At 40.6% G+C, this 26,147-nt stretch overlaps 4 protein-coding genes across 4 annotated transcripts in view; 2 read left to right on the forward strand and 2 right to left on the reverse strand.

The window, feature by feature from the left end:
- The window catches only part of rngtt (RNA guanylyltransferase and 5'-phosphatase), a 60,339-nt gene extending 59,835 nt beyond the window's left edge, over positions 1-504 (reverse strand). Inside the window, exons 1-2 of the mRNA XM_083689024.1 lie at positions 381-504; positions 54-285 (exon numbers count right to left, since the gene is read on the reverse strand). Coding sequence (XP_083545150.1) covers positions 54-117 — 64 coding nt within the window. The 5' untranslated portion in view covers positions 118-285; positions 381-504. The remainder of the gene's footprint in view (positions 1-53; positions 286-380) is intronic.
- Positions 505-2,461: 1,957 nt separating this feature from the next.
- pnrc1 (proline-rich nuclear receptor coactivator 1) lies at positions 2,462-5,301 on the forward strand. Its single transcript, XM_083688581.1, has 2 exons — positions 2,462-3,365; positions 3,790-5,301. Exons 1-2 carry the CDS (start codon positions 2,970-2,972, stop codon positions 4,249-4,251), a joined length of 858 nt encoding a protein of 285 aa, XP_083544707.1. The 5' UTR covers positions 2,462-2,969; the 3' UTR covers positions 4,252-5,301.
- A 410-nt stretch (positions 5,302-5,711) lies between these two features.
- Positions 5,712-9,578, forward strand: LOC310817765 (xaa-Arg dipeptidase-like). The gene is made up of 7 exons (XM_083688468.1): positions 5,712-6,194; positions 6,483-6,631; positions 7,011-7,153; positions 7,304-7,458; positions 7,603-7,738; positions 7,941-8,048; positions 8,271-9,578. The coding sequence occupies exons 1-7, from the start codon at positions 5,775-5,777 to the stop codon at positions 8,450-8,452; spliced, it is 1,293 nt and encodes a 430-aa protein (XP_083544594.1). The 5' UTR covers positions 5,712-5,774; the 3' UTR covers positions 8,453-9,578.
- Positions 9,579-10,364: 786 nt separating this feature from the next.
- On the reverse strand, positions 10,365-19,597 carry LOC310818072 (gamma-aminobutyric acid receptor subunit rho-1-like; the record flags this gene model as incomplete). Its single annotated transcript, XM_083688832.1, has 9 exons — positions 10,365-10,676; positions 10,795-10,991; positions 11,169-11,321; positions 11,434-11,574; positions 11,706-11,788; positions 13,412-13,635; positions 13,838-13,905; positions 15,200-15,303; positions 19,491-19,597. 9 exons carry the CDS (start codon positions 19,595-19,597, stop codon positions 10,365-10,367), a joined length of 1,389 nt encoding a protein of 462 aa, XP_083544958.1.
- Between the last annotated feature and the right edge of the window lie 6,550 nt (positions 19,598-26,147).

Below are 26,147 nucleotides of genomic sequence, written 5' to 3' on the forward strand. Positions count from 1 at the left end.
TAACAGCTATACTAGCATAGCAGCTAGCTGTATAAACTTATATAGCTACTCACCTGCTACAGGTTGTCCTCTTCTAGGACAATTTCGCCATCGAGGGGGGGGTCCAGTGTGTGACATTATCTCCAAGATCGGCTACTGTCAAATTTCACAAACCGAGGGTGTAATGTTGTTATGCTAGCCACAAGTCCGTCAGCTGAGCATCGGTGTGACGCTCCCAGGGAGATCAGATCACCCCCAAACCGTCCACTGGCAGTCAGTCGTATACAATACTCCGTGGATTCGGGCCTGTAGAATTAGTAGGACATTTTAAGATTTAGGCGCCCAACCGAACCTTACAGACAAATTAATAAAATCTATACAAAAAGTAGGGTTTTACTTACAACAGTTTAGCGTCCCAGAGTCAAGGTAATCCTCAGTGTTTTCTCAAGAACATACGCAATGTTCATGAGTGAACTACAATCAAATTATCCACATTTCTCTCAGTGAGCCAATTGCTGCGCTGTTTTCCAGTAATTGCAATCACTTCAAATAGCCACTAGATGGTAGCCCAGTCCCAAAATGTCTCTCATTTCGATGAGGATTTGAGCTGTCAAGAGTAGGCACTGTTATTTTCAGTTTCTTGAAGGTTTAGGCCTAATGAAAATGTGCCTTATTTGAGGCAGGCTTTGAGATATCTCTAACTCTTGTTTGGAAGGATGACAATATATATTTGTAATCACTTTTTTTTTAGGTCAAGAATCAACATTAGGATTAGGTGGAGTTCCTGGCTAAATATGACCACAATATAAAGGCATCTCGGATTAATTTCCCTCTATCACACATAGTAGTTCCCCAATGAAAGGAGCAAATATAGGTCACACAGGTTGGTTGGTAGGTTGGTTGGTTGGTTGGTCTGATATTGCCTCATAATATAGGGATTAAGTCAGCATATTTGATCCATAGTAAACATGCATTTATTCAGATGTAGTTAAGATATCCCGCCATGGTGGCAATTGAAACTCATCATATCAATGGCAGTGTCTGATCATGTTATGGTACTCACCTTGGTACAATACTGTGGTTAGTAGACCACATGTTGCACAGAGGCACTGGCATAAAACAAATATACACAGGTCACAGGACAATCACAATATACTCTGGTGAAACCATGCTTGTATATTCCTCAGCAGTTCTCCCACTGATAAAGATAATTGTTGATAATCATATAACTGATGGGTTGACGTGTCACTGTAATTTCAGTAAAATATTGTTGTTCAAATAACATTAACTGGTTTTATTCCAATGTATGTTTGTTTAGCAAAGTGTGGTCAGGTGTCAGTACAGTGTACATAATTGCAACAGCTAGATGACTACTCATCATATCAACATCCAAAATATTCTTACATAGGCCTACTATATTATATTATTACATATGCATTATAATAAAGACAGACGAGGGGGGGGGGGGGTGAGAGAGAGAGTGTGTGTTTGTGTGTGTGTGTCATAAAGGGGGATGGAGAGAGATGAAAATAGAGAAAATGTGATCAGGAGGGCCAATCACAAGTTAGATGGTCTGCTCATGTGATGAAGCTTTGCCCTAGCAACACAGGCTGCAGCTGTTGCCTAGCAGATTTGATGCAGCAGATCCAACCAGGCAAGCAGAGAATGTACAAGTGCTCAGCTCAGCAGCAGCTTGACCTCCCTCATGGGTGGTTCAGTGTATGTGATCTGAATACTAATATAGTGTTGGCTCAGAGGACAAACATTATAGAAAACAAAGCTGAAAGCTGACAAAACAAGAGTACTGCATGTCTGGACAATGTCTCTGTCTAGGATGTTGTTTAGCAGAGGCCTGACAGCATTGATACTATGTTCTGTGTATTTTTGTAATGGCCTCAATGGCAATCACCAATACGCCTGTCTGACCATACATGCATGTCTGTCTGTAAGTATCTATCTAGTTATGCAGGCACAGGCAGACAAGTATAGACAGACAATGGACACTGATCATTCTCCAAGGTTGACAGTGTTCCAGCCATTGACATTTAAATGATCACACACACACACACACACACACACACACACACACACACACACACACACACACACACACCTCCTCTACGAAATACAGACTTAAATGGGCGGCTGTCTATTATGTAAGAGAACCTTTTGAAGAACCCTTTTTGGTATCACGAAGAACCGATTGATTATATGTAGTGCCCTTTCTACAGAGGGTTCTACATAGAACCATTTCCACAGATGGTTAAACATTCAACCCAAAAAGGTTCTATATAGCACCAAAAAGTGTCCTTTCAAACTGTTTTTTATTTTGTTGTACAAGGACAGCCGAAGAACCAGTTTTTAAGAGTGCACACTATGCTGGACTGATCTGTCGACGAAATGTCGGAAAGTACCCGAATGAGATATGACAACATATTTGTGACGTAATTTCGGATGTGGGAGGTGTGCACATTTCTTCTTCCCCCTTGTCCTGGCCTGTAGACTATAGGTGATTTAATGTCGTGTTATGTTCCTAAATCCTGCCCTCCAACCAGCTGTAATACTTGCTACCTAATCTGGGAACACACATTATTTTACACAAAGAAACTTTGCAGATATTTTTGTTATTTCAAACTAGTCAGTCTCAGTGAGTTAAGTACATGTTGTTGTTCTTTCTGTCCTTTGCTTTGTTTGAAACCGAGTGGGCGTGTATTCGCCTTCCCTCAAATAGGAGGAAGTCGTCCTGCGCCATTTCCATCGCTTGATTCGCTCTGTAGTAGCTAGCTACGCCATCTCGGGACTTCGAGGATCACGCATCAAGTCAACATCGTTGAACTTCAACTACAAAACCGCCTTGCATCTGATCTGCTTCTGATTTTTCGGACAGAGGTTGAACAGTTCTACCAGCGACGCAGTAAGAGAGATCGTGTTAGTATCTGTTGATAGCTACTAGTAGCTAGCAAAGTTGTGAGCTAACATTAATTAAGTCGATGTATCCCCCCTCGCCACCTTCTCGGGACTTCGAGGTCATGCTGGGCGAATCGCTAAGTCACCACATCGAACCAAATCTGGACAACCTCGAAAACAACAAGCCATCATCAATCTTGGGGGCAAGCCTAAGCAAAACAAGGCAAGCTCTGTTGAAGAAAGGTGGGAAAAAACTTCGTTCGACAACGTCAGGTTTGCAGCGTACACATCACCAGCAACCTCACCAAAAACACCATCAGACGGTGCTGAGAAACAACCACACGCGCCTCTCGGACATAAACAATAACAATGTCGCAGTTTCACCGAAATCCCCCGGGCAGTCCAATGCTGAGCTCGCGACCAACCGGACTCAGTCGACTGTGTTGACTCATCATCTCAAGCAGGGGACAAAGAAAGAGGTAGCTATCTATAATTGTACATTGATCATCTTGTACATGTTTAATGCGTTTACAAGTCATGCTTACCATCTGTCACTTATGTTAAATTGGACATTAGGTCAACAAAAAACAATTAAGAAACCAATTGAAGCAATTGAGAAACCATAGCCTCAGGCAGAGTGAAACTAGGCTAGGCTTCATACGCTAGTGGAAAATATGACATACGTAGTCGAGTATGTACTCAATCTGGCTCCGCCTCAAATGGCTGTACAAATAATGGTCTCAAGCGAACGTGACAGTTTATTTTGTTTACAAAACACGTTCAAGGCACGGTGGAAATGATTGTTCTAAAAATGTAATTGTCAGAATACTCAAACAGAATACAAAACAAAGTTGGAATGGTTCTGACATTGAGATTGTAATGTTGTTTCTCTTTGCTCCCTAGCTGCTCAAGTCAAAAAGTGGGAGAATTGAACGAGGAACCACACAACCAGGTTGCCTGTCTGTCCACAGCCTCAAACATGATCAAGCTGCCCTAAATGTCAACACCCGAAACCATAGGAGCAAGAACAGCAATGCACCTGGCAGTACACCATTGGCAAAGAAACAAGACAGCAGCTGCCAACAGAAGCCCCCCTCTCCTTTCCAGCTCCTCCGCAGAGAAGAAAAGAAGCCCTTCAACTCAGCTGACAATGTCAAGATTGTGAATGTATGCCCATCTGATCCTATACCTGAAGAAGAGAAGATATATGCTGGAGCCAAGTTCAGCGAACCCCCTTCTCCCAGTGTCTTGCCTAAACCACCCAGTCACTGGGTTGGCGAGAATGGCCCCCAACATTCCGACCATAACAGAGAGCAAATGACTGTTCATTTAAAGTCCCTGCTCAAGGTTCAAGATAAGCCTTGATTGCGAAGTCTACCTTAAAATGGCACATTACCTGATCATCGACCCGAAATTCGGCCTTGAGGAATTTGGATTCAAAGACAACTGGATATAACTTTCTGCAACAGAATGTATAGAATTTTGATCTGTAATACAATTTCACATATTGTTTTGAAAGCGGCCTTGTGTTTATTGGATTTTTAAATAACTTGTGTAAATGTATATATTGTAAACATGTAATATATATGTATATTTTTCATGTTATTTTAACAGAAAGTATAGTTTTGTTACTGAAGCTTAAAGATATTCACCGTGTTCTGGTGCCCTTTCTTACTGTTCCATTAATGGGCTGCAATACCCATCGGAGCACATTGAATGTAAGAAAGACCTTCTTACAAATTTGCACAAGACTAAAAATCACCACAGGTTCTGTTAATGGCAAGTAAAGAGTTGTGTGAAGGTTTGGGGTTCTGTGAACCTCAGCCCACCATATGTGGCTGCTATTGCCTAAATGCACTGCAAAGAAGACCCACGATCTTCAAGGAGCTCTCTGGAGAGTATAGAAGATGGAGTGACAATGTGAACGTCTCAGAATCAAGGATTTACTATGATGAGGACAACTGCTGCAGGTAACCAATAATTGGCACCAAGACCGAGTGCTCTTTCTTTTGAATTTATAGCACTGACTTTGTTGTTTTAAAGGACTTTGTAGTATTCTTTCACATGCCATTTTGTCCCATTTTTTTTATCAGTGTTGTTTCATCTAAAGCACCGAGAATGTTTACTGATGGTGAGATGGATGATATTTTTGTTATTATGTAACACACTGTTACCCCCTCCTACACTCTGGAGCCTGGCAGCTTCTTGTTCCTTGACTCAGTGATGTCACACAAATGCAGAAATTGTATTACTGTACCAAAAATGCACATTTTGTTGCAATGTTTTAAAAAGTTATTTCAGTCCAGTGACTAAATTAGAATACATGTTAAAGAAATTCACTCCCATATTGCAATTTGAAAACTATTTTCATTTCCAATTTAATGAGAAATAAATTAAAATATTGGCTACCCCCAATATATTGTTTGTCTGCTTCTTATCAGTCTTCAGAATAGGATGTGATTGGTCTAAGTTGGAAATCCAGCGACAGCACACACTTGAGGCATTTACCGGTATTGTTGTCTGTATAAACTGAGCTGGAAAAGAATTCCACTTTGTCCTGTCCTGTCCCATCCCCGCCAAAACTCTGAACGAATCGAGCTTCTTGTTTTGGACTGGGTTGTTGTTGTAGCTGGTGATGGAAAACAGATGGAGAGTGCCCCCTGCCGACCAAATATAAATATGCGTGCCCCCTGCCGACCAAATGTAGCAGCATGCTTACTCATTCCAGAGATACGTACGTACGGGACAATTTGAGGTGGGTCTCATTACTCGAAAAATATTGCCTTCCCACTACCATTGGTCTCAATAGTGTAGGAGACAGGTACCTCGGATACCTGCTTTCAGCCTTCTATCTTTGCGCAAGTGAAGAGTAGACTATCCAGTTGCCAATGGCTCGGCACACCATATCCACTGAGTCACTCCTCGAGTTGAAACAAAAAGTTGGCAATTGTATTGACGAAGTCAAAGACAAGCTCTATAGTCTAAGCAAAGACATATGGAGTTGCCCAGAACTTGCATATGAAGAAAGAAAGTCTCACGACAGGTTAGTGCAGTTTTTTTCTGAGGAAAAGGGATGGATTGTGGATAGTCACTATAAACTTAAGACAGCGTTCCGTGCGTCATGGGGACCGGTCAGTGGCAAGGAGGGCAACAATGTATTACATATTGGTTTCTTGTGCGAATACGATGCATTACCTGGCATTGGACATGCGTGTGGCCATAACCTGATCGCAGAAGTGGGAGCTGCCGCAGCGTTGGGGTTAAAAGCATTGGTAGAATGTACATCCGCGTTCCCTGTTCGTGTCCAGGTAATGTCAGCGCTCATACAAATGTAGATGTATTCTGCGCGCATGCACATAATACGATCGCACGCGCACACCACACACGCACATGAATCATTCAATAGAAATCTGAGAAGTATTTTCTGAATACTGACACCTTGAGCATGCTCTACGCCAATTCTCAGGGCAATAAGTGGCCAAATTCCACAACTATATTTGTTATGCTGTATAACGTTGAGTTCAAAAGTCAGTGGATGCCGTAAGAGAGCATGGAACTTAGACACAGGTTGATCAGGTAACTTGTTCTCTCCACAGGTGACGGTGTTGGGGACCCCAGCCGAGGAGGATGGTGGGGGTAAAATAGACATGATACGGTTGGGTGCGTTTGAGGGCCTTGACGTGGCATTCATGGCCCACCCCTCACAGGAGGATGCCTCCTATTTGCCAGACGTGGCTGAACATGAGTAAGGCTATTTGATGAGTTATATTATGCGTTCTTACAACCAAAACAGTCTATTACAGTATATTTCATGATGAATAAAGACAAATCTTTGAAACCACTTCTCACAGTAGTTTGCTGCTGCATGAATAACACATTAGAAACATGCATGTTGTAGTGCATTCAATCATTTGTTGATATTGATAAGTCGGTAACCCTTTGTAAACTGAACTATGCAGGAGCTCTCTGGTTGTAGCTTTAGGCCCTCATTGCTGTATTGCAACATGCTATTTCAGGCAGCAGGCCAGTTATGTGTGAGAGTACTGTCATGCCCCTGTCCTACTCCCAGAATAAACCAGGGCAAAGTCAGACACTTAGTGTCTGGTTTCTGATTTCATTTCCAGTGTCATCGTGAGGTACCATGGCAAGGCGTCTCATGCTGCTGCCTACCCCTGGGAAGGAATCAATGCACTGGACGCTGCAGTGCTGGCCTACAACAACATTTCTGTGCTCAGACAGCAACTCAAACCAGACTGGAGAGTCCATGGTGAGGGACAGCCTAATTAACACTGATGTTGCTCCTGATCTTGTCTTCAGGAGTAATGTTTAACATGTATTCACAACAACAACAAAAACTGGTTCTTATAGTGACTTTCCCCACTTGCTCTCAACCACTGGTTGACCTTGTCTTGTGCAGGTATCATCAAGCATGGTGGGGTGAAACCCAATATCATCCCTGCCTTCACTGAGCTGGAGTACTATCTGCGCACTCCCTCACGGAGAGATCTGCCCACTATCAAAGCCAAGGCTGAGAGGTGTTTTAGATCTGCTGCCATTGCAACTGGCTGTGAAGTAAGCAAAATGTTTTTGTTTTACATAGGAAAATAATGATAGAAATTAAGAACTCATCTGGTACACTGCCATGCATTTTTCTGTTGCATTTAACCCAACATGTATTACTTTTTTTTTTGTTGTTGACCAAAATGTCTTCCTAAGGTTGAAGTCCAGTTTGCAAAGAATGCGTTTGACAACATCTTGCGGAATACCACACTGGACGGTCTGTATGAGGAAAATGGCAAAGCTTTGGGGATGGAATTCACAACAGATGAAGAGGTTCTTAAAAACTCTTCTGGTAGGAAAAGCATCTCTTATGCATTCCACAGGCCCTCTTGTGGTCATTAGAAGGTGGACAGTAGTTTCTACACAATACTCAAGCAACAGTTCAGTTGAGATAGAAACAAGAGTTATGCAATGAAATAGAAATGTTGTGTATGACTATATGAAAGCCCTTGTGTAACTGTATGAAAGGCCCATATTGTCTCAAATATCCACAGGCTCCACTGACTTTGGAAATGTGTCTTTTATTGTACCTGGAATCCACCCCTACTTCTATATTGGTTCTGAGGCTCTGAATCATACAGAAGAGTACACTGTAGCAGCTGGTATGTACCTTAAACATGCATGACCACTGTTATCTGATTGCAGTAATAGTTTTCCTTTTGAACACATTAGATTAGACATACAGTATGTGTAATCTTTGTCAAAGCCAGCATGTTTTCTTCCCTACAGCATGCATGTTCAGATGTTGTAGTCATTGGATTGGGAAAAGCATGTTAAAAAATAATGTTATGTAATTCCTTGTCCATGACTGTGATGCCCTGTAGGTGATGAGAAGGCTCAGTTCTACACTCTGCGGGCAGCGAAGGCCCTGGCCATGACGGCCCTGGACTTGTTGCTGTGTCCAGAGCTGCTGCAGCGGATGAGGGAAGAGTTCACAGAGGGCAAACTGAAGGAGGAGCGGCTCCTGGGGAGCGGACAGGGGCAGGACGCCTCAGGGGTCATGTAGTGTGACGGAGTGCAGCACTGAGATGCCTGCAAACACAGCATGCTCTGGCAGACAGGAGATGCAACACTAGTGCTTGATGTTGAATGAAAACTGTGTAAATCTTTACTATTGCATAACAGTACGTTCTAGGATACTCTGAAAGACTTCAAATCATGAACGGATCATTTATTTGATCGAAACAAAAGACACAACGTAATCCACTGTTGCATCATTTGTCAAAATTATATCACAGTGTTTACCTAGAATGAAAGCACCATCATAAAAAAGTGTAAAGCTCTTTACCTATTTTGGTGAGAGATATACCCAGGCTTTGAGGTAAATTAGGCTTAATCCCAAATAGATGCCCTATCAATATTGCATTATTCTAAATGCATTGGAATGGCCAGTTTTTAGATCTCCATTAAGATCATTTAATAAACCCTCTGACAAAAAATGTCATCATGTCATTAGTTGTCATTTATCTATTCATCCAGCAGATATTATAACATGGAAATATGTAGTCAGTTATATTTGGGCAGTTAAAGCAAGAATGTGGTTTACACCCACTTGATTCTTGAAATTCTACATGTATTGTAAGTATGCATCATTAAACTGAGATTATCCAAAATATATCTGTATATACAATCTGTTGAGAGAATGATATACAATTTGAGAACAAACATTAGAAGAAAACATTTTTATTCATAATTCAACAAAAATCCCACCACAGTTAGCCTACCGGCTACTGTAAATGTTAGAAAACCATGTCAGTAGTCCACTTAGCTTTCACAAATCCAAACAAAAACTGAATCTGACATTAAAATGGATAAGAAGGGCAAGTGGAATCTAAAAGACATGCAGGGAGATGCAAGTAGAAAAACTGATACAGCAGCCTACATCAACTGACAGATTCATGCTAACATCTGTGATTCGTACATATCCAGAAAAAGGGTGAAACAATCAAAAAAAGGTATAATGGTTTAATTGAAACAACAATACACAAATGATGCCCTGAAAAAGTAATTAAACATGTACTCTTTGCACTCTGTTTGATTTGATAGACATTACATTTCACATGTTAACTTAAATGATAACTATGCCACTCTACTTTATTACTTAAACTGAGCAAAATCTGAAATGTTCAAGATGCCATAACATGAATTTAATTCTAGATGCAATCTAAGTGTACTCTATATACATGATAATGCTTACAAAATATGATCGAAACCACACAAGAATAAACGTATCCTTACATTTATTTGGTATAGCTTTGTTCCCCAACTTGATCCTATATGTACAGGTTCACAATGCTGATACTTTCAGTGACCTTCAGATACTTTGTATCAATCAACAATGAATCTCTCATAAGAGCTGTAAATATTATTTCCATACTTTTTAATAAGAATAGTTTTTGTGTAATTTATATAAACGAAAAAGTGATTTCACCTAAATATAGCCTTAAAGTATGATGTTAAAACGTAATATTATGTTTTCTAGGGAATGACGAATACAATTCTCTCAGAATATTTTAATGATTTCTCAGAGGTTTTAAAACAATAGATTTTACCACCTCACTTCAACAATGAAATAACATCTTATATTGACTGAATAAAACTCAATGTAAATTGTGCAATTTCAATGTAGATGAAAACTGAATGATGGTGTGATAGTTTCAGAAATGCTCACAAGCCTTAATGAACTAAGGATTTCCCTCACACATAGAAAACACAATATCGGATTCATAGTGTGCATGGAAACTCATAACTGTTGGTCGACTCTCTTTGTGCTCTGCGAATGCCTTGTCCTCCATATCACATGACTACATAGGTGAGCCAGGTTTTACACTGTCATCTACAGCTAGTCATTGGACTCGAAGAAGTATTTCAAGTGTTTCAAGTTTTCAAGGTTCGAACCCTGTACACAATGACCTCCATTATGTACTGTAGATGGACCAGTAGATGATGTTGAAGAGAACGTAAGACCCAGGAAAGATGACCCGAGAGTACTTGTCTATGGCGTGTGTGTTGATCCACATTCTGTTGTAGGGGTTGGAGCCAACATGGCCGGTGACTTGGTCATTCTCCAGCGCCAGCTGCACCATCATCCTCTCATGCTTCACCCCATTCTCCGGGGGCATGCCGTAGTTCCCTGTGTTGTTGACATTCTCCTCACTGTAGCTGCCAGTCATCACGTCAGGGTGGGGCATGCCACAGGTGCAGGGCAGCTGCAGGCCACGCAGAGATGCCTGGTTAAATATAGTTGAATTCAACTTACAGGGGCAATTGTTGCTGGGCTAAAAACCTACAATAAAAAGGCTGAGAATTGAACACCATGTGTCCATGGATTGTTGTAATAGCACTTACCCTTTCCCGAAGCTTCATCTCCTTGCGTTCCTGCCTTGTGGACAGGTAGTTGACAGCAGCATACTCGATCACCGATAGGAATACAAACACAAAACTGACCCAGAGGTAAATGTCTACAGCTTTGATGTAGGAAACCCGGGGCATGGAGGCGTTCACTCCAGTGATGATGGTGGACATGGTGAGCACTGTGGTGATACCTGAAGCAGAGTCAACACATGACCCCTGGTTAGAGCTGTTTAAAACTTAGGGATACAGGTCTGGCTACAACAGGCAAAACACCTAGAGACTTAGCATAGGCTCTGTGATAATGAAACACATGATGACAGTGGAAAACAGAGTTATAATAAAGATTGTCAGGTTTCAGAAGACCTCACCCAGTGGGACTCTGGCAGGTACGGCCCGGCGGTCGATCCAGAAGGACACCCAGGACAGCATGACCATCAGAGTGGCGGGGAAGTAGGTCTGGAGCAGGAAGAAGAAGATGTGCCGCCGCAGGGTGAAGTTGATGTACAGACGATTGTACCAGCCTGGAGAGAACAACAACAGATATGGACAATCTAAGCATTGCATACAACACAAATGACAGTAATTCACTGTCAACAGCACTGTGTTACAGTCTATCTGCTCTCATATCAGTACCTGTGCTTTTGTAGAAGGCCAGTTTGGTGGTGGTGTGGAATTCTTGGATGAGGAACTGGGAGAGAGAAATCTTCTCATCTGTGTTCAGAGACTCGTTCCCTTTCTTCCAGTAGAGCATCAGGTCATCATCCGTGTATGCATCTGATAGTTGTGAGAGTGACACACACATACAGTAATGGTGGTTACCTCATGAAAATACTGTTACATAGTATGGTAGGATTTCAGTGTGACCCCAGATAGAAGGCCAAAGGAAGGTCGCAACAGAAACGTACAGCTCTCAATCTCCAGGGAGCAGGTCTGTGTGTCCAGAGGGAAGCAACTCAGGTCCATCCTGCACATGGCTGTGACTGTTACCCTGTATGGGAGGACAACACAGCTGATTAAACCAAGCAATATACTGAGCCATGTTAGATAGGCTAGAGAGAGAGAGAGAGTGTGTAAGTGAAAATCATTCATCAGTTTCAATAGAGATTTGGAGAGCCTAGTGTAGGGATGACAAATGAAAATATCATAGATAATTCAGCTCAGTGTAGGAAAGATCTCGACATAAGATGGTCTGTGGATAGGGTTGGGCAGGTGTAAGGTACAATATTATTGAAGAAGGTATTTAATCTTGCACATGTATATTTCTCTTGTCTGAGGGCAAGGGATGTAGGAGATCATAAATCTGACTTTTAGGCTGGCAACGGTGGCCAGAGAGAGATAAACTACTTGCCGTAGATTTGCTACAAGTTTGAGTCATGTTGAAAGTCCCGTAAAAGGCATTACTGTATACCGAGTATTTTGGAGGGAAAGGTATACCAGTTTGAGAATTCTAATACTGTAGGTGAGGTCCACTCCTTCCCAATCTTCTTCAGTTCAGCAAATCTCCGGTTCCAGCCCATGAGAGATTAACCCAACTTCTGTGCCCGCATGGTAATATCCACAGTACAACACACCATCACCCTGCCCCTTGGCAAATCCTACACATCCGTAAAGATAGAAAAATCCCATAATCCATGCCTAGATTGGGATTACTGATTGCCCTTGAGTGTCTACCACAACACAGTCTACAGACGCCGTTTTTCCCACTGTTCTCTGGGCATGACCTCTGATGCTGCTAGCAGTGTCGGCAGATGTAAAGACTGAGTGTACAGTGTGTTCTACTAACTACCACCAGAGGGAGCAGTTGACATGGGCATCTTGTCTTTGGCTGTCCCTTGCTGCCAAACTCTCTAATGGACTAACTGTGGATTACAAATTCAGTCTCTTGGCTCAAGTGGACTGATTACTCACCCAAATGACAAACTCACTCTCAGCAGCTTTAGGACACTTTATTGACAAACACTTTATCACCACTTAAAACTCAAATTAAATTAAATTACGTTGTGATCAACAAGCTGCACTATTTGGTTGTGATAAGTAGTTACCAACATTTGGCCAGGATCCTGATACAGCAAGACTGCATGTTTTCATTTTCAACAAACATTTTGAAAACAAAGCATTAGTTTCAAATCCAGACAGCTGGTAGCTATTGGATTTGTTTGGTCAAATCGCTTGTGGGGCTCAATTGTCACTTGGAAAAGACTCACTATGTGCCAGTAAGCTTTAAAGGGGCAATCTGTAATTGGTATATATATTTTTGGACTTCTAAATAAATTATATATAGCCATTGATTCTTGAAGAATATAACTTATAAATGCCTCATGAGCTTAGTTTAACTGTCTTACCCCATCAGAACCTAAAATATAAGCTTGTTTTACTCCATTATTTGTAAACAATGCAATTGTAAACAAACATTGTATAGCTTTAAAACATGGTTAAAACTCTAATTTTGATCTCATGAATTTGAGAGTGGTATCATTTCTCCAGCCCCATCCCTCAGCTTTTACCAAAAAAGTGGCGGGGAACCCATTTTGTTGTTGTTTGAATTGCAGATTGCACCTTTAAACTGAGTGTCCCTGAGCAGGAGGACATTTTTTCCAACATTGTGAATTACCTTAGGCTGTAGAGCACTTTGCCGTCGGGGTACACTCGCAGCATGACATTATCTTTAGTGGTGTCATGGGTGAAAGACTTCTTGGAGTGGACAAAGAACATGTCTGGAACCCAGATCTTCTTTACCAGACGGCCATCAAAGGTCATGCTCTGGTTGTTGTTGCTTTGGAAAGACAGGCGCTCATCTTTCCAGTAGTGTCTCAGGTAGAGGGTGATGGTGAAGTCCTGAAACACACACACACACACTTTAGGCTGCTGGTATTTCAACAGATTACAAAGCAGTCCTCACATACATACTTATAATCAATGGGATAGACTGTAAATATCTCATCCTTTTCTTCCCGTTTTGCCAAATGGAAATAAAGACAGTCTGTTGTTTTGGTTCACATCACACAGATCATACAGTAGTATGTGTAAAAGCACTTACCATGTCAACTTCTGAAATTGTGTCCAGACTTTCCACCTGAACATCAACTCCAACTGAAACAGCAGGTCCTGCAAAGATACACAACACAACTGATTCATATGGGGAACATGACATGCAAATGGCAAGGGGAAGTTTTGATAATTTACAGTACATTACAGTGATGTAAATTAACCTAAAGATCAATGGCACTCTAAAATGATCCATTCATTGGACATTGCTGTTTCACTGAGCAGTCTGTATTATGCTGTTGTGTTCAAAAGTCATATTTCTATGTTATTCTAAATAATAATGAACCTTTGCTCCCTTTAATTCAGTGCCTTGTAAAAACATACGGCCACGTTGTTTACATAAATGGTACAGTACAGCGGGGGCAGACACAAATATATGGACGCTGTCTAATATTGAGGGGAAGATATGTCATCTGCCCCGGATTGACATTTCACATTGCACTTATAAGAGGCAACAGGAAATACAACTCTATTGATCGAGTGACGCAGTAAATAACACATTTGATTCATCGCTCTACACTACATACAGGCTAGCTATATACTGTCGGCTACAATTAAACAGAAACATGATTAGCTAATATGTATTCGTACATACTGTAATTTTGCACCAAAATTGTTCCATGCTCAAGTGCTGCCGATTCTCAAGATGTGCAGGCGCAAGCACACTTTATACAGGTCAGGTATACATGGAGAAGGTTTTAATCATGCCGTCGAGTACCAGCCAGGTTTACAGGTGTGGCATATTGAGCCTTTTGATTGAGGGCGGAGCAGTAACACTGCTTTTCAGAATCGTTTAGATTTGATACTCTTGACAGGGTATAGATTTTTCAGGAAATCTTAATCATTCGGGACTCATTCCTCTGATTTGCAACCCAATTTAACTTGTGGTGGAAATGGAAACTTCCGAATTTGTAAACAGCTGTAGGCTTTGGGTCCTAAGAATGCGGGAGATTAGAGACGTCTCAAAGGAGTTATTGAAACCCTGAGCCCCAGACTGGTAGCTACTGCTCAGTAATCACTTGCCCACAGCAGAGCACACATAATCCCAGGCTGGTTATGTCATCTAGCCTATTCAAGGCACTAGCTGCACGGGACATACCCGCCTCTGAGTGTCAGATGGATGCTTTCCAAGTATTATACTAATTGAGAGGACCCAATTTGACCCATTTTAACAAACTTTTTCATAAAACTTTTTCATAAAACTTTCAGAAAACAACATCAATCCATGTTGCAACTTTGTGTCATGACCAAGTCAGAATTGGAACATATGTCGGCCTTTGGTAAACTGTGCAATAGGATACTGGGGTTTATGATGCATTTGTACACACAATAAAGCATCCTGAAACAGCCTCACCTCCAAAGTCAGGCCTCATTGTGAAGTCGTGGTCTTCTATTCTAAGGAGCTGCTCTGACTTTGTCATGGAAGATTTGGTCAAATCATGACTCTTCAGGATGCTGCTGTGAAGAAGGAACACTGGTCATTTATCTGTGTTCAATCATCAGTAAGGGTAGGATGTGGTACTACACATAAATACACATGTAACTTCCACGACTAAGGCGTCACATGTCAGCTGTTGAACAGATTTCTCTTGGAATAGAGATGGGAGGGGGGTTCCATAAGAATAACTAAATCGTGTCATTGTCTAAATCCCCTATAAAGCCAAGCCTACCTTTCCTATGGAGAGAAAAAATGCTTAAGCCCCTAATGTCTACCAAATTATATTCAAGAGGATGAATTAATTAAGACTGTCTTTATCATGTGAAGGGCCTATGCTGACTCTAAGGAAACGATAGATTGCGCTCGGTTGGCTTGGTAAGATGCTTTAAAGCCGACTGTCTTTCTGTAAGGATACTTAAAACAAAAGCATTATCTAAGTACATTACCAAGTAAATAACCTAGGGCTATAGTTACTTTATTTCCCACCTTTAGATCCTCCTGACTAATGTATGTGGCTGTGAAATTGCCATAGTAAGTAGTACTCACGCACCTGCCAATTTTGCGACGTCCTGCTGATGGCTGTGGTACTTCTCTTTTGGTTCTGTAAGGATATGAGACATTAATTGTACAGTAAATGATTTAGCAAGACAACCCCTAAAGTTGTCGTGTAGCATTTAGGATATGCAGCAATGAAAAAAAATAAGCCATCTCTTCAGAAAACAAATACAGTCAAGTCAACAAAAAGGACATGCATATGCATTGGCACATAAAGTAGTTTAAAAATAGCAACAGTCAGCAACAACCTTGAAAACAAGGTAAGAGCAGATGATCCTCTACGATTTTAAGACATGTTCAAGGACAAGTCGCATTCAAAATAATAGTTCACCTGTAATATCAGTATAGACAAAACAATTACATCAGTGAACAGGAAGAATCTAGTCTATGAGTATAACTAGTATAACTCCCTACAGCATCAACTTGGTGCTGTACAGTATTGTTGACATGGTTTGTTGGTATTGTTCGAAAGAGAGAACATAGAAGTCTAATCTCTGTTTTTGTAGAGGCAGCTGCCAGGACTACTCAGGACCATTTGATATGACTGCAGGTTAAAGCTCTTAGGCGAATGGCAGAACAGCCACTGATTTAACGTGACCTGTGGGATTCAAATGGCAATTGGGCTTTTGCCATCTCTTTGTTTTCCACCAACCTTAATCTTTCTCCATCTATAAATATATCTTAAGCTGGAATAATGATATATGTTTCCCTCATGAAATTACATTTCATGAATGTTTTATTCTGTAATTGGTCTGAAAAACAGAGACTGTAAGCAAATTCAAGTTATTGTAGATAAGTAAGTAAGTAGATACTTTTGAATCTGCCTGAGCTTGACAGTTTTACATGGCCCATTTAGGATTTTGAATAAACATACAATTGAAAACAATCTAAATAAGACTCTTGGTTTGATTAGATTAGATTAGATTCAACTTCAACAAGTACAGAGACAACGAAATGCAGTTAGCGTCTAACCAGAAGTGCAAAAAAGCAGAAAAGTGCAGTGTGAACAGTATATACAGGTAGTGCAGTATATGCACAGTATAGTAGTGCAGTATAGTATAAGTAGTGCAGTGTAAGCAGTATATGAATTAGCAGTAGCATTATAAGCAGAATAAATAGAATGCAGTATGAACAGTGTGATATCATTATGCTCTAACTTAATCTTATAGTGCATGTCTCTTATATGCTCAAAACTACAAACATCTGTAAAAGATCTCCCAAGGTATTTAATTTGAACTGTGGTTAGCTAATCATGATAGAATTCTGAGGGCAAAAACATGAGTGATGCTACTGAAAGGTGGTTTACCTTAACAATCTCAAATCATGATGTCCTGAACTAGCCCACATCCACCCATCATTTTAAACGCTATGTTACTAAAATAAGAAGTCCACCAGTATCATCGCACAAAAATACAGGTCCATTTAATAAATTGAATGCCATAGTTCTCTCACAAGGTCAAAGCAGATTTATGTTGACTACCGGTAAGGTTAAAGAAAGGTGTACTCAAATCCACTGGCACAGCGGATGTAAGCAAGAGGGATTCTTTGAATAAGCTTCAGAAAACAACTTAATCTCTACTCTCTCTGCAGATTTAGGCTATTAGATAACATTACACATTATCTCACTATTGATTTCATTGTCTTATCACCGACTGTGTCACTTCAGTAGTCTGAATGATGGACAACAGAGTTCAATCCCGTTCCATCAAGTCACCATGCGGGCATTATTTTGAAAAAGGGATTGGTCATCCAGCAAAAGGATGGGGCCAGCACATCAATGTATAGCTTAATAGTAGTGAACATACATTTTGGAGCATGTGGATCAACGCAATATTTGGCAATTGAGAGAAAACATTACAATGAGAGCTTGTGCCAGAGGACAACTCTCAATCCCCATTTACAGCTGATTAGACACAGGGACAAAATGGGATGTTACTGCTTCTAACAGTGGCACAGATATGTTCAAAGAGGCGGTTGCATTATGATATGTAGGCTACATTTATGACTAAGCTAGTACGGATCAAGTATCAAAACAAGGGCTACTAGAGATAAACGGTTCTTTTAAAAAACAGTCTAAACTACAAAATCACAGGCCTTCAAGGCCAATACCAGGTCACTAATGCAGCTGGAAAACCTGTCTCTCCACCCTGGGGCACAGAGCCCCCACCATCACAGACAGATGGGGAGAGGGGTGCAGGGGCACTGGATTGAAAAATATAGTCCAAATTCCAATTTACTGTAGTAACTCCACATGAGCCTCTGTTAAATTCAGAGCACGCATATTCACATCTTCATTCCCCTCTTCATACCCATTCTAAGACAGAATGAACTTGGTGTGAGGATCATCTAACACTTTGGGGTTTAAGGTCCACACTAGCTGTCTAGGCACAGTCTGGAAACATTAACAACAATTAATAATGCTAATAAAGCATTTCATTGGGACTGGAAACTGTATGACACTTAAACATCCAAAGTGCACTTATCAGGAGTCAACTATATATTGTGGGTTGAGACAGACACTGCTATTCAGCAAAAATGTACACTAGCCTGAATGTCAAGCAAATGGCGCATTTGACACTCATACATTTAGATGTATTAAAAATCACTTCTAATTACAATTGGGATTTTATTATTTTGTGTTCCAATTGGATAACCTCCAACAAGCCATAACAATAACAATAAATCAAATAGCACATTAACACATTCAGATTACAGGTTACGTAATCTGAGTAAGTGGTTTGTCTAACCATGCACTGTCACCTTGTGTCACTGTCAACCAAACAAAACCTTCTATCACTGCATCAGCATTTGAGTCACCTGAACATAACACAGGCATATATCTAAATGTTTCCAGTGCATACCTTTAACATATTATTTCCCCAGATTCAGATCAAAGAAATGTGAATAACAACCACACAAATGTAACTGTAGGCTACATGATTTAATGTAATCCGAGATGAGACATAACCTTACCATAGAAGTGGCACATTAAGTGAGGAAATCATATTGCTTTAAGAACACATACATAATAATAATAATAATAATAATAATAATAATAATAATAATAATAATAGAACAGTAACCAAATGCAACCAATATAATGTAACCCTCCACCCCATGATATGACTCAAGGAGATAGTTTACTCAAAGCATTCACAGCCTTAGCCATGTAATTCATGAGGATCTATAAAAAACATTTCTGAAGTAACATCTGAACTAATACTGCAAATAGAGCAACATACATCATAGTCAACCTACACCATGACAACATGCATCACGATAACAACATCTAGTACTTAAAGTGATTCGCACTTCTGAGGGGACCTTGATTAGGCTTATTGGTAGAATAGCAGAATCTGGTTATGTGCACTATAGATGATGAAATCAGTTCGAATGAAAGCAGGAATCTGTTTTATGTTAGAGAAATATTTCCAAGGAGTTGTTGTTTGTCATCTTAATTGTCCACACTCAAACGATTCTCCCTTGCGCGTTCTGTCCTGCTAATTTTAAGCAAACTACACACCAATACGCACCGGAGTGGAGTGCATGTCTCCCATTGCCCATTACGCATATCCATTACCCATATGGGCATACCAATATTGTAACTTATAGTGATCTTTTATATGTCAGTTTCAGTCTAATGATAAATTACCTGATTTGGGTGTAGGTCTGAAGCATATGCCCCCTCGGATGAGCCAATTTCCGAGAGGCACCAACCATCCAGGCAAGCAGCAGGAGTAGTAGCACGTCCGTGTGCATGGCGTCAGCGGGACCCAAAAGTTCCAACAATTATACGCTACAGGGAAAACTTTTTACGCGCCACTGACATATTATTGGCATAATTCGCGCCAGACAATGTGAAATACTATACACACAAACACAGATCACGGTATCCAACGGTATTTAATCTCACAGTGGGGAAAGCAATTTCGTCTAAACCTATAAATCCTTTCACGTCAGATGGCTCGGATTTTCTCCGCATGGATAGATATGAGCATAGCGCAGTCCCGTTTTCCGGCGGTAAAGAGCGGATTCGTTCGCACAGGTTAAAAGGTGAGATACAGAGAACAGGCGGTTCCCAGAAATTAGAGTTTCCTGTTCATCTTCTACACATATTTACGCAATTGTAGACACGATATGCTACCCAAGAGAAGCTGATAGCGTGGGCGGGCATTATTGTTGCAAATAAAATGGACTGGTTCACATAGTACCTGCAAGTCTAGGCAATTCTCTTTCCTTAAATAACATTTAAATAATCTATGAGCCAATCACCCAATCACATTTCTGTTTCCATGTTGATTCATTCGTTTTTATAGGTCTACTAAGGTATACTTACATTTATAAAGAGAGTCATTATGTTGTAAGCTTCAGAGAGCCCACGTGAGAGTTTTTTAAGGCTTCAAGCTGTTTTTATAATTTTGGTTTACAAACTAACAGCACAATCCATCTAATTGAAACCATGTGCTGCTGAGCATCTCTCACTGTGATGGATGTAATAGCCATTAGATCAGTGACCTCTGCTGAGGATTCTGACCTAGTATCCAACAGACACAGAACAAGCCCTTTTTGAGCCAGCAGATTTTGAGCTTCAATTGATTTTGGAAAACTTCTAAATAATAATGCTTTTAAAGAAACCAAAAAAAGCTTGTTAGTATAACAGAGGGCACATGTATGCACATTTTCAAATGAGCCCTGTTGATTTGGACAAGACAACAACAGCCCTGTTAACAAACCCAAAGAGTTTTTGTGATAGCTGACAACAACAGTAACAACAACATCTTAACTTTCAGAGTTTTACAACAAAAGAAAAGTTGTAAAACTCTTAATGCTGAAAGTTAAGATGTTTATACTGTCATCTCTATGGTGTGTGCATCTATCAGTCTATCATTTTAGACATTTTTTTGGCGTGTGTCTGTTAATCTGTTGGCTTAGTTTGGGTGGCATACATGTCCATGGGGCCACAGGGCTTGGCCGGGTCAGTTTTGTTGTCAGATCTGCTTCTGCTCCAGGGATTTATCCACAACTGTTTCCCATGAGAGCCAGCCTTTCAAGCTGCGTTATCGCCTATGAAAGCAATGAAAGCAAGATTAATTCATGATAGATCATGTTCAGGTTGATGACATTGAAGAGAGAATATTGAATGTGTGACAGAGGAGGATGGAGGTCCTTGTTTTAGACATCTGTTCAGTCAAACAGATAGACAATCTGTGTGTGTGTGTGTGTGTGTGTGTGTGTGTGTGTGTGTGTGTGTACATGTGTGTGCATAACTCTTTGTTTAATGAGTTCTTTAAGTTGATCCATTTATACATTTCTCTTCCTGCATGGTGGTGAATGAGCTGATCAAAAGTAATAAACCCTTGCACAGTCAATACCTAAGTAATATCACATAGAAATCATAGGAAACTTTCTCCTTCTGTCTCCTTGCTCCACTAATTTGCTTACTTTATGGAGGAGGCTTCAGTATCACTATCCTTACCTGCAGACAGGATCAGTCAGAACAGAAGTCTATAAATGACTAAAGCGCAGAGCGCCTGATATTCTGTGCCAAAGCCAGACTGAAATCACAGATTAACACAAAAAGGAGAACACACCACTAAAGCGTAGCATCTGGCGAGGCACACCCACGAGGGAGCATTGCCCTCCCCGGACAGGGCTTGTGACGGGCTGTCATCACCACTCTAGTAAAAGGACCGCCACGTGGATCAGACAAGCACCACAGGGCAAAGAGAGCATTGCCATTGCATTGCAGCAGTTAGTAAAAGACAGTCTTCCTGTTCTCTGGTACAAACACTAAGGTGTCATCTACTATTCCTTACACTCATATGAGATTATACAGTTAGGAGTATGAGTATTGTCTAAGTGCATGTTATTAAACCTTGAATTAATGTGTAAAAACCTGGTTGTGGATATAGCCTACAGCAAAGATGGCAGTATTTGTGTATCTGTTGAGAACATAACATGGAGTTCTACTGTATCTCTCTCTCTCTCTCTCTCTCTCTCTCTCTCTCTCTCTCCTTCTGTGTGTGTGTGTGTGTGTGTGTGTGTGTGTGTGTGTGTGTGTGTGTGTGTGTGTGTGTGTGTGTGTGTGTGTGTGTCTGTGTGTCTGTGTGTAACTGGCATCAGAATGGCTCTTCTTCTCTGGTAAGATGTAAAGAATAATGAATAGGATATATTCATCAGAAGCATGCATTTTCTTAGCCTATAATACACAGCCACATATTTACACAGAATAAAGACACATAGGTAACAGGCAATCAATTATCTCTTGCAGATTTTGACACATTGTTGTTGAGTAATGTGGGTTATTTATCATTCTGAGAGGTGCTGAGAGAGCAGTCACACTACATTGATTTGCCTGTAACTCTGTAGTACCTGTAGTGACTCTGGAATTGGTCTAGTAACATACTGTTAAGTACATTAAGTACAACTTCTTAATTGTATAGTAATGTAGTTGAGCTGTTTGTGTTCCTGTTACACAGGTGGAATAGGGACTGTTGCTTATTCCACTTATGTAATAACACAAATCACTTAACTCTGTATACCATGCAATTACCTAATTACTATGTAAAAATATGCAAGTACAATGTTGTGACTAGGGTAATTACAGCTTTACTGCACAGGTATAAGGGCAACTTCAGCAAGTACCACTTTAGGTACCATAGATTTTCCTGATTATTGCTTCTTCAACAACCCTATGCCATCAGCACTACATAACAGATTATGAAAAACCTTTGAAAATATTAAAATAATTCTTCCATTATGCCATCTGTATTTGTCAAGATGCCATTTTTAGGAATTATATTGTACTAGCGTCAACCAGATGCCATGTCACTCTAAGAATAGCCTACATTTCCCCTCTTGTCCCGTCCATCCCATCTCTTTAGGCTCTCGCATTTGGGCTTAAAAAATATTAGGAAGTGGCTACTGGTACGGAAGCGTATTCGAATTACCATAGGCTTAAAGTACGGTCATCACCAAATCCCCCGACACTTAATACTTAACCGTAGACCGACCACCCTGAGATAAAGGGCTTGTTTGACTTCCAAATTTAACCCGACTAGAATTCAGGCGAGGCTAGGCAAGAACAGGCGGTGGCAGTGTATCTGCACCCACAACTCAAGCGCAGCATCTGGCGCAGAGACCCATGAGGGAGCATTGCCCTCCCCGGACAGGGCTTGGGGACTGGCTGTCACCACCACTCATTGTAAAAGGATCGCCACGTGGATCAGACAAGCACCACTGGGCAAAGAGAGCATTGCCATTGCACTGCAGCAGTTAGTAAAGGACAGTCTTCTTGTTCTCTTGCACAAACTCTACAATTCCTTACACTCTGAGATTATACAGTTATAGGTTTGAGTATTGTCTAAGTGCATTTTTTAAAACCTGAATGAATATGTAAAAACCTGGTTGTATATAATCTGCATCATTCGAGCATATATGCTGTAAGGTTTTGGTAGGATGAGGGGACCCAGGTGCGGTGCATATAAAGGAGGCAGTCGAGTAGGCCAAATAAAAGATCTTCACTAGAAAGTAGAGTAGGCAAACAGGAAACAAACACGGACCTAACTCGAAAACAAAGGGGAGAGCACACAGTCTCCGAAAACAGCACTCATTCAATGGCTTACTTATCTCAGGTGACCAACATACGGTGAACACACAGTGAAGGACCAGCGGGGAGTGAAGGGAAGTGAGGGTACATAAAAAGTGACAATTAAACACAGGTGCAGGTGATTAGTCCATGAGTGAGGCGGCACAGTGGGCGGCCGGAGGGAGACACCTATGGACTGCACTGGGGAGTGCGACCCCCATCCGTAACAATACGCAATGTGGATATAGCCTACAGCAAAGATGGGAGTGTTTTTGTAACTGTTAACATAACATGCAGTTCTCTCTATCTCAAGACAAATTAAGACGATTATTGCATCATCAACAACCCTATACCATCAGCACTACAGATAAAATTATGAATAATCATTAAAAATAAGAGTTAATCCATTATGCCATTTGTCAAGATGCCATTTTTCGGACTTATATTGTACTAGCGTCAACCAAGATGTCATGTCATTCTAAGAATAGCCTAAATTGTTCCTCCTGTCCTGTCCATCCTATTTCACTCATCCCATTTCGTTCTCACATATGGGCTGACTGCACGGCTTGAAAACATGGCAATGACAACATGACGGCTATTGAAATCCTCAATGAATTCTCTTTGAAGAATCATAACACAACTACAACTATCTACTGAACATATATGTGCAAGCAATAGATCTCTCAAATACAGAGGCTAGTGGAGATAGAAATCGAAGGATGGGCTCATTGTAATGCATGGAACGGAATAGGGAATGGTTTCAAACACATGCCTCCACCAGCCTCCACTGCTCAAATACCTTGATTTAGATCCTACCAGTCTACACATTGCAGCATATAGGGAAATCACAAGGTCTACTTCCTGTGGTTTGACAGCAAGCTAAATTGTAGACTGTAGCAGTAGTTTGCTATGTCCATCTTTAGCCTGCTATAAGCCTCTTTGCAATGACCGTTTTGTCAGCAGTGACCTAACCCGATTTTAAAGAGTTTTTCTTTTGAAAGTGCCGCCCCTACATTGCGCTCGTCCAATCAAAGAAGTAGGCCTATATTATCAATTGCGTCATTAAAAACGTACTTTTATGGTATGCTCGTTTGGTTATAAGGAACTCTTAGCTCCCAGTTGGTGAAGTCATAACTTAGATATTAATGCATTCGAGTACTTTTGAAGTGGGAACAACCAACTCCTTAAACAACAGATTTCGTTTGCAATCTATAATGAACTTTAACAAACTACAAGCATACAGTATTCATACACGTGTGATTGTTAACAATTAAATATGTTGAAATTGTCCAGAAAGATGAGTACTGAGTACATTTTTACCATTACTGTCGAAATCAGCGTCTGTTTTCTGACAAGAAGGTGAAAGGTTACATTGGATAGGCTACTCACAACTCCTAAACTCAGGTATCATCATACTGGTACCTGGTACTATACTGGTACATCATACCGAGTTTCCCACTTGCGACTCTGACTAGCTCGGAGGGTCGTTTTACTGGTTATTTCCCACTCGGGAACTCGTATCTCCTAGTTTCCTACAGCTGCCGAACGCACCAATACGCGTGTGTAGCCACGGCTAAAATATTACCTATAACCAGAAAGCAGTTTAGGACAGTACAATTTGAAAGCAACCAACGTCTACTTTTGTAAACCGAAGTAGCCTGTGAGCTCCGGAATTGGGAGCATTAAAAATATCATCCTGCATGAAAGAACAGGTCCCCTTTATCCCCCTCCATCCCACAGTGTCGCATTGAAAGTCAATTACGCGCAGTGGATCAAATCGAAAGTGCTTCTTTAATTCGTGTGGATGCGTGAATTTAGTTTGCTTTACAAGATAGCAATATTTAAATGCAGCCCACAGATTTGGGTTAGTTGGGAGCCTGGTTGGAGTCATGATAAACGGGAGAACTGGGAGGCGCATTACGCGTACTATAGAGCTTTAATGATTTACATGAGTAATTATTTGAATTGTGTGGATGTCATGAATTAACCTTGCTTTATTTAATAGCATTATTTGAAACCATCACATTTTGGTGAGATGGGAGTCATGATGACTCATCACGCCTCATCATGACTCCCAAGATGACTTTGTGCGAGGCAGGTCGCTATATTTGTAGCCCATGTTGTAGTAGCGCATAGCCTGTTTAATTCACTATCAATCTTGCTTTATTTTAACATTAGGCTTACTTCAGAGAAATCGTTCAGCCATCGTTCGCGAAAAGCGGACTATATCGGCCCAAAGGTGCGGTTACTCTCCTCTTGCTTAGAGCATTAGCCCGTATGGAGATTTGCCCCTTTTCCGATAACGAAACGTGCGCGTTCAAGTTAAATACATAAAAAAGCTTTGAGGCATACTAATAAGGCAATAATTATGAAAATCGTTTATCAATTACATAATAAAATGTAAAAAGGAAGGAAGGAAGTGGAAATTCATTCATCTCTAAATCTAAAACTAAATAGATTACGCATAATTACGTTATTTTATGAAATGCTTGATTTTTTTTTTTTACATATATAATTACATATACATATAATGCATATAATGCAAATATATACATATAATAATATATACATATAATATATATGAATATATGATCATTGAGATTCTGGTCCATGATGACATGCAGATTTTTCAGGTGCACTTTCAAGCTGTGAATCTGCCGTTCTACCACCTCCCAAAGGTGTTCTATTGAATTCAGATCCGTTGACTGGGAAGGCCACTGA

Source organism: Argentina silus, assembly GCF_951799395.1.
Source record: "Argentina silus genome assembly, chromosome: 17".
Lineage (NCBI taxonomy): Eukaryota > Metazoa > Chordata > Actinopteri > Argentiniformes > Argentinidae > Argentina > Argentina silus.

Bases quoted from the DNA above. Each gene is read 5' to 3' on its own strand.
- LOC310817765 (XM_083688468.1), top strand. From the start codon at position 5,775: ATGGCTCGGCACACCATATCCACTGAGTCACTCCTCGAGTTGAAACAA. The intron at 7,154-7,303 runs GTGAGGGACAGC...TGTCTTGTGCAG, and splicing joins ACCAGACTGGAGAGTCCATG to GTATCATCAAGCATGGTGGG. The intron at 8,049-8,270 runs GTATGTACCTTA...GATGCCCTGTAG, and splicing joins AGAGTACACTGTAGCAGCTG to GTGATGAGAAGGCTCAGTTC.
- pnrc1 (XM_083688581.1), top strand. From the start codon at position 2,970: ATGTATCCCCCCTCGCCACCTTCTCGGGACTTCGAGGTCATGCTGGGC. The intron at 3,366-3,789 runs GTAGCTATCTAT...TTTGCTCCCTAG, and splicing joins AGCAGGGGACAAAGAAAGAG to CTGCTCAAGTCAAAAAGTGG.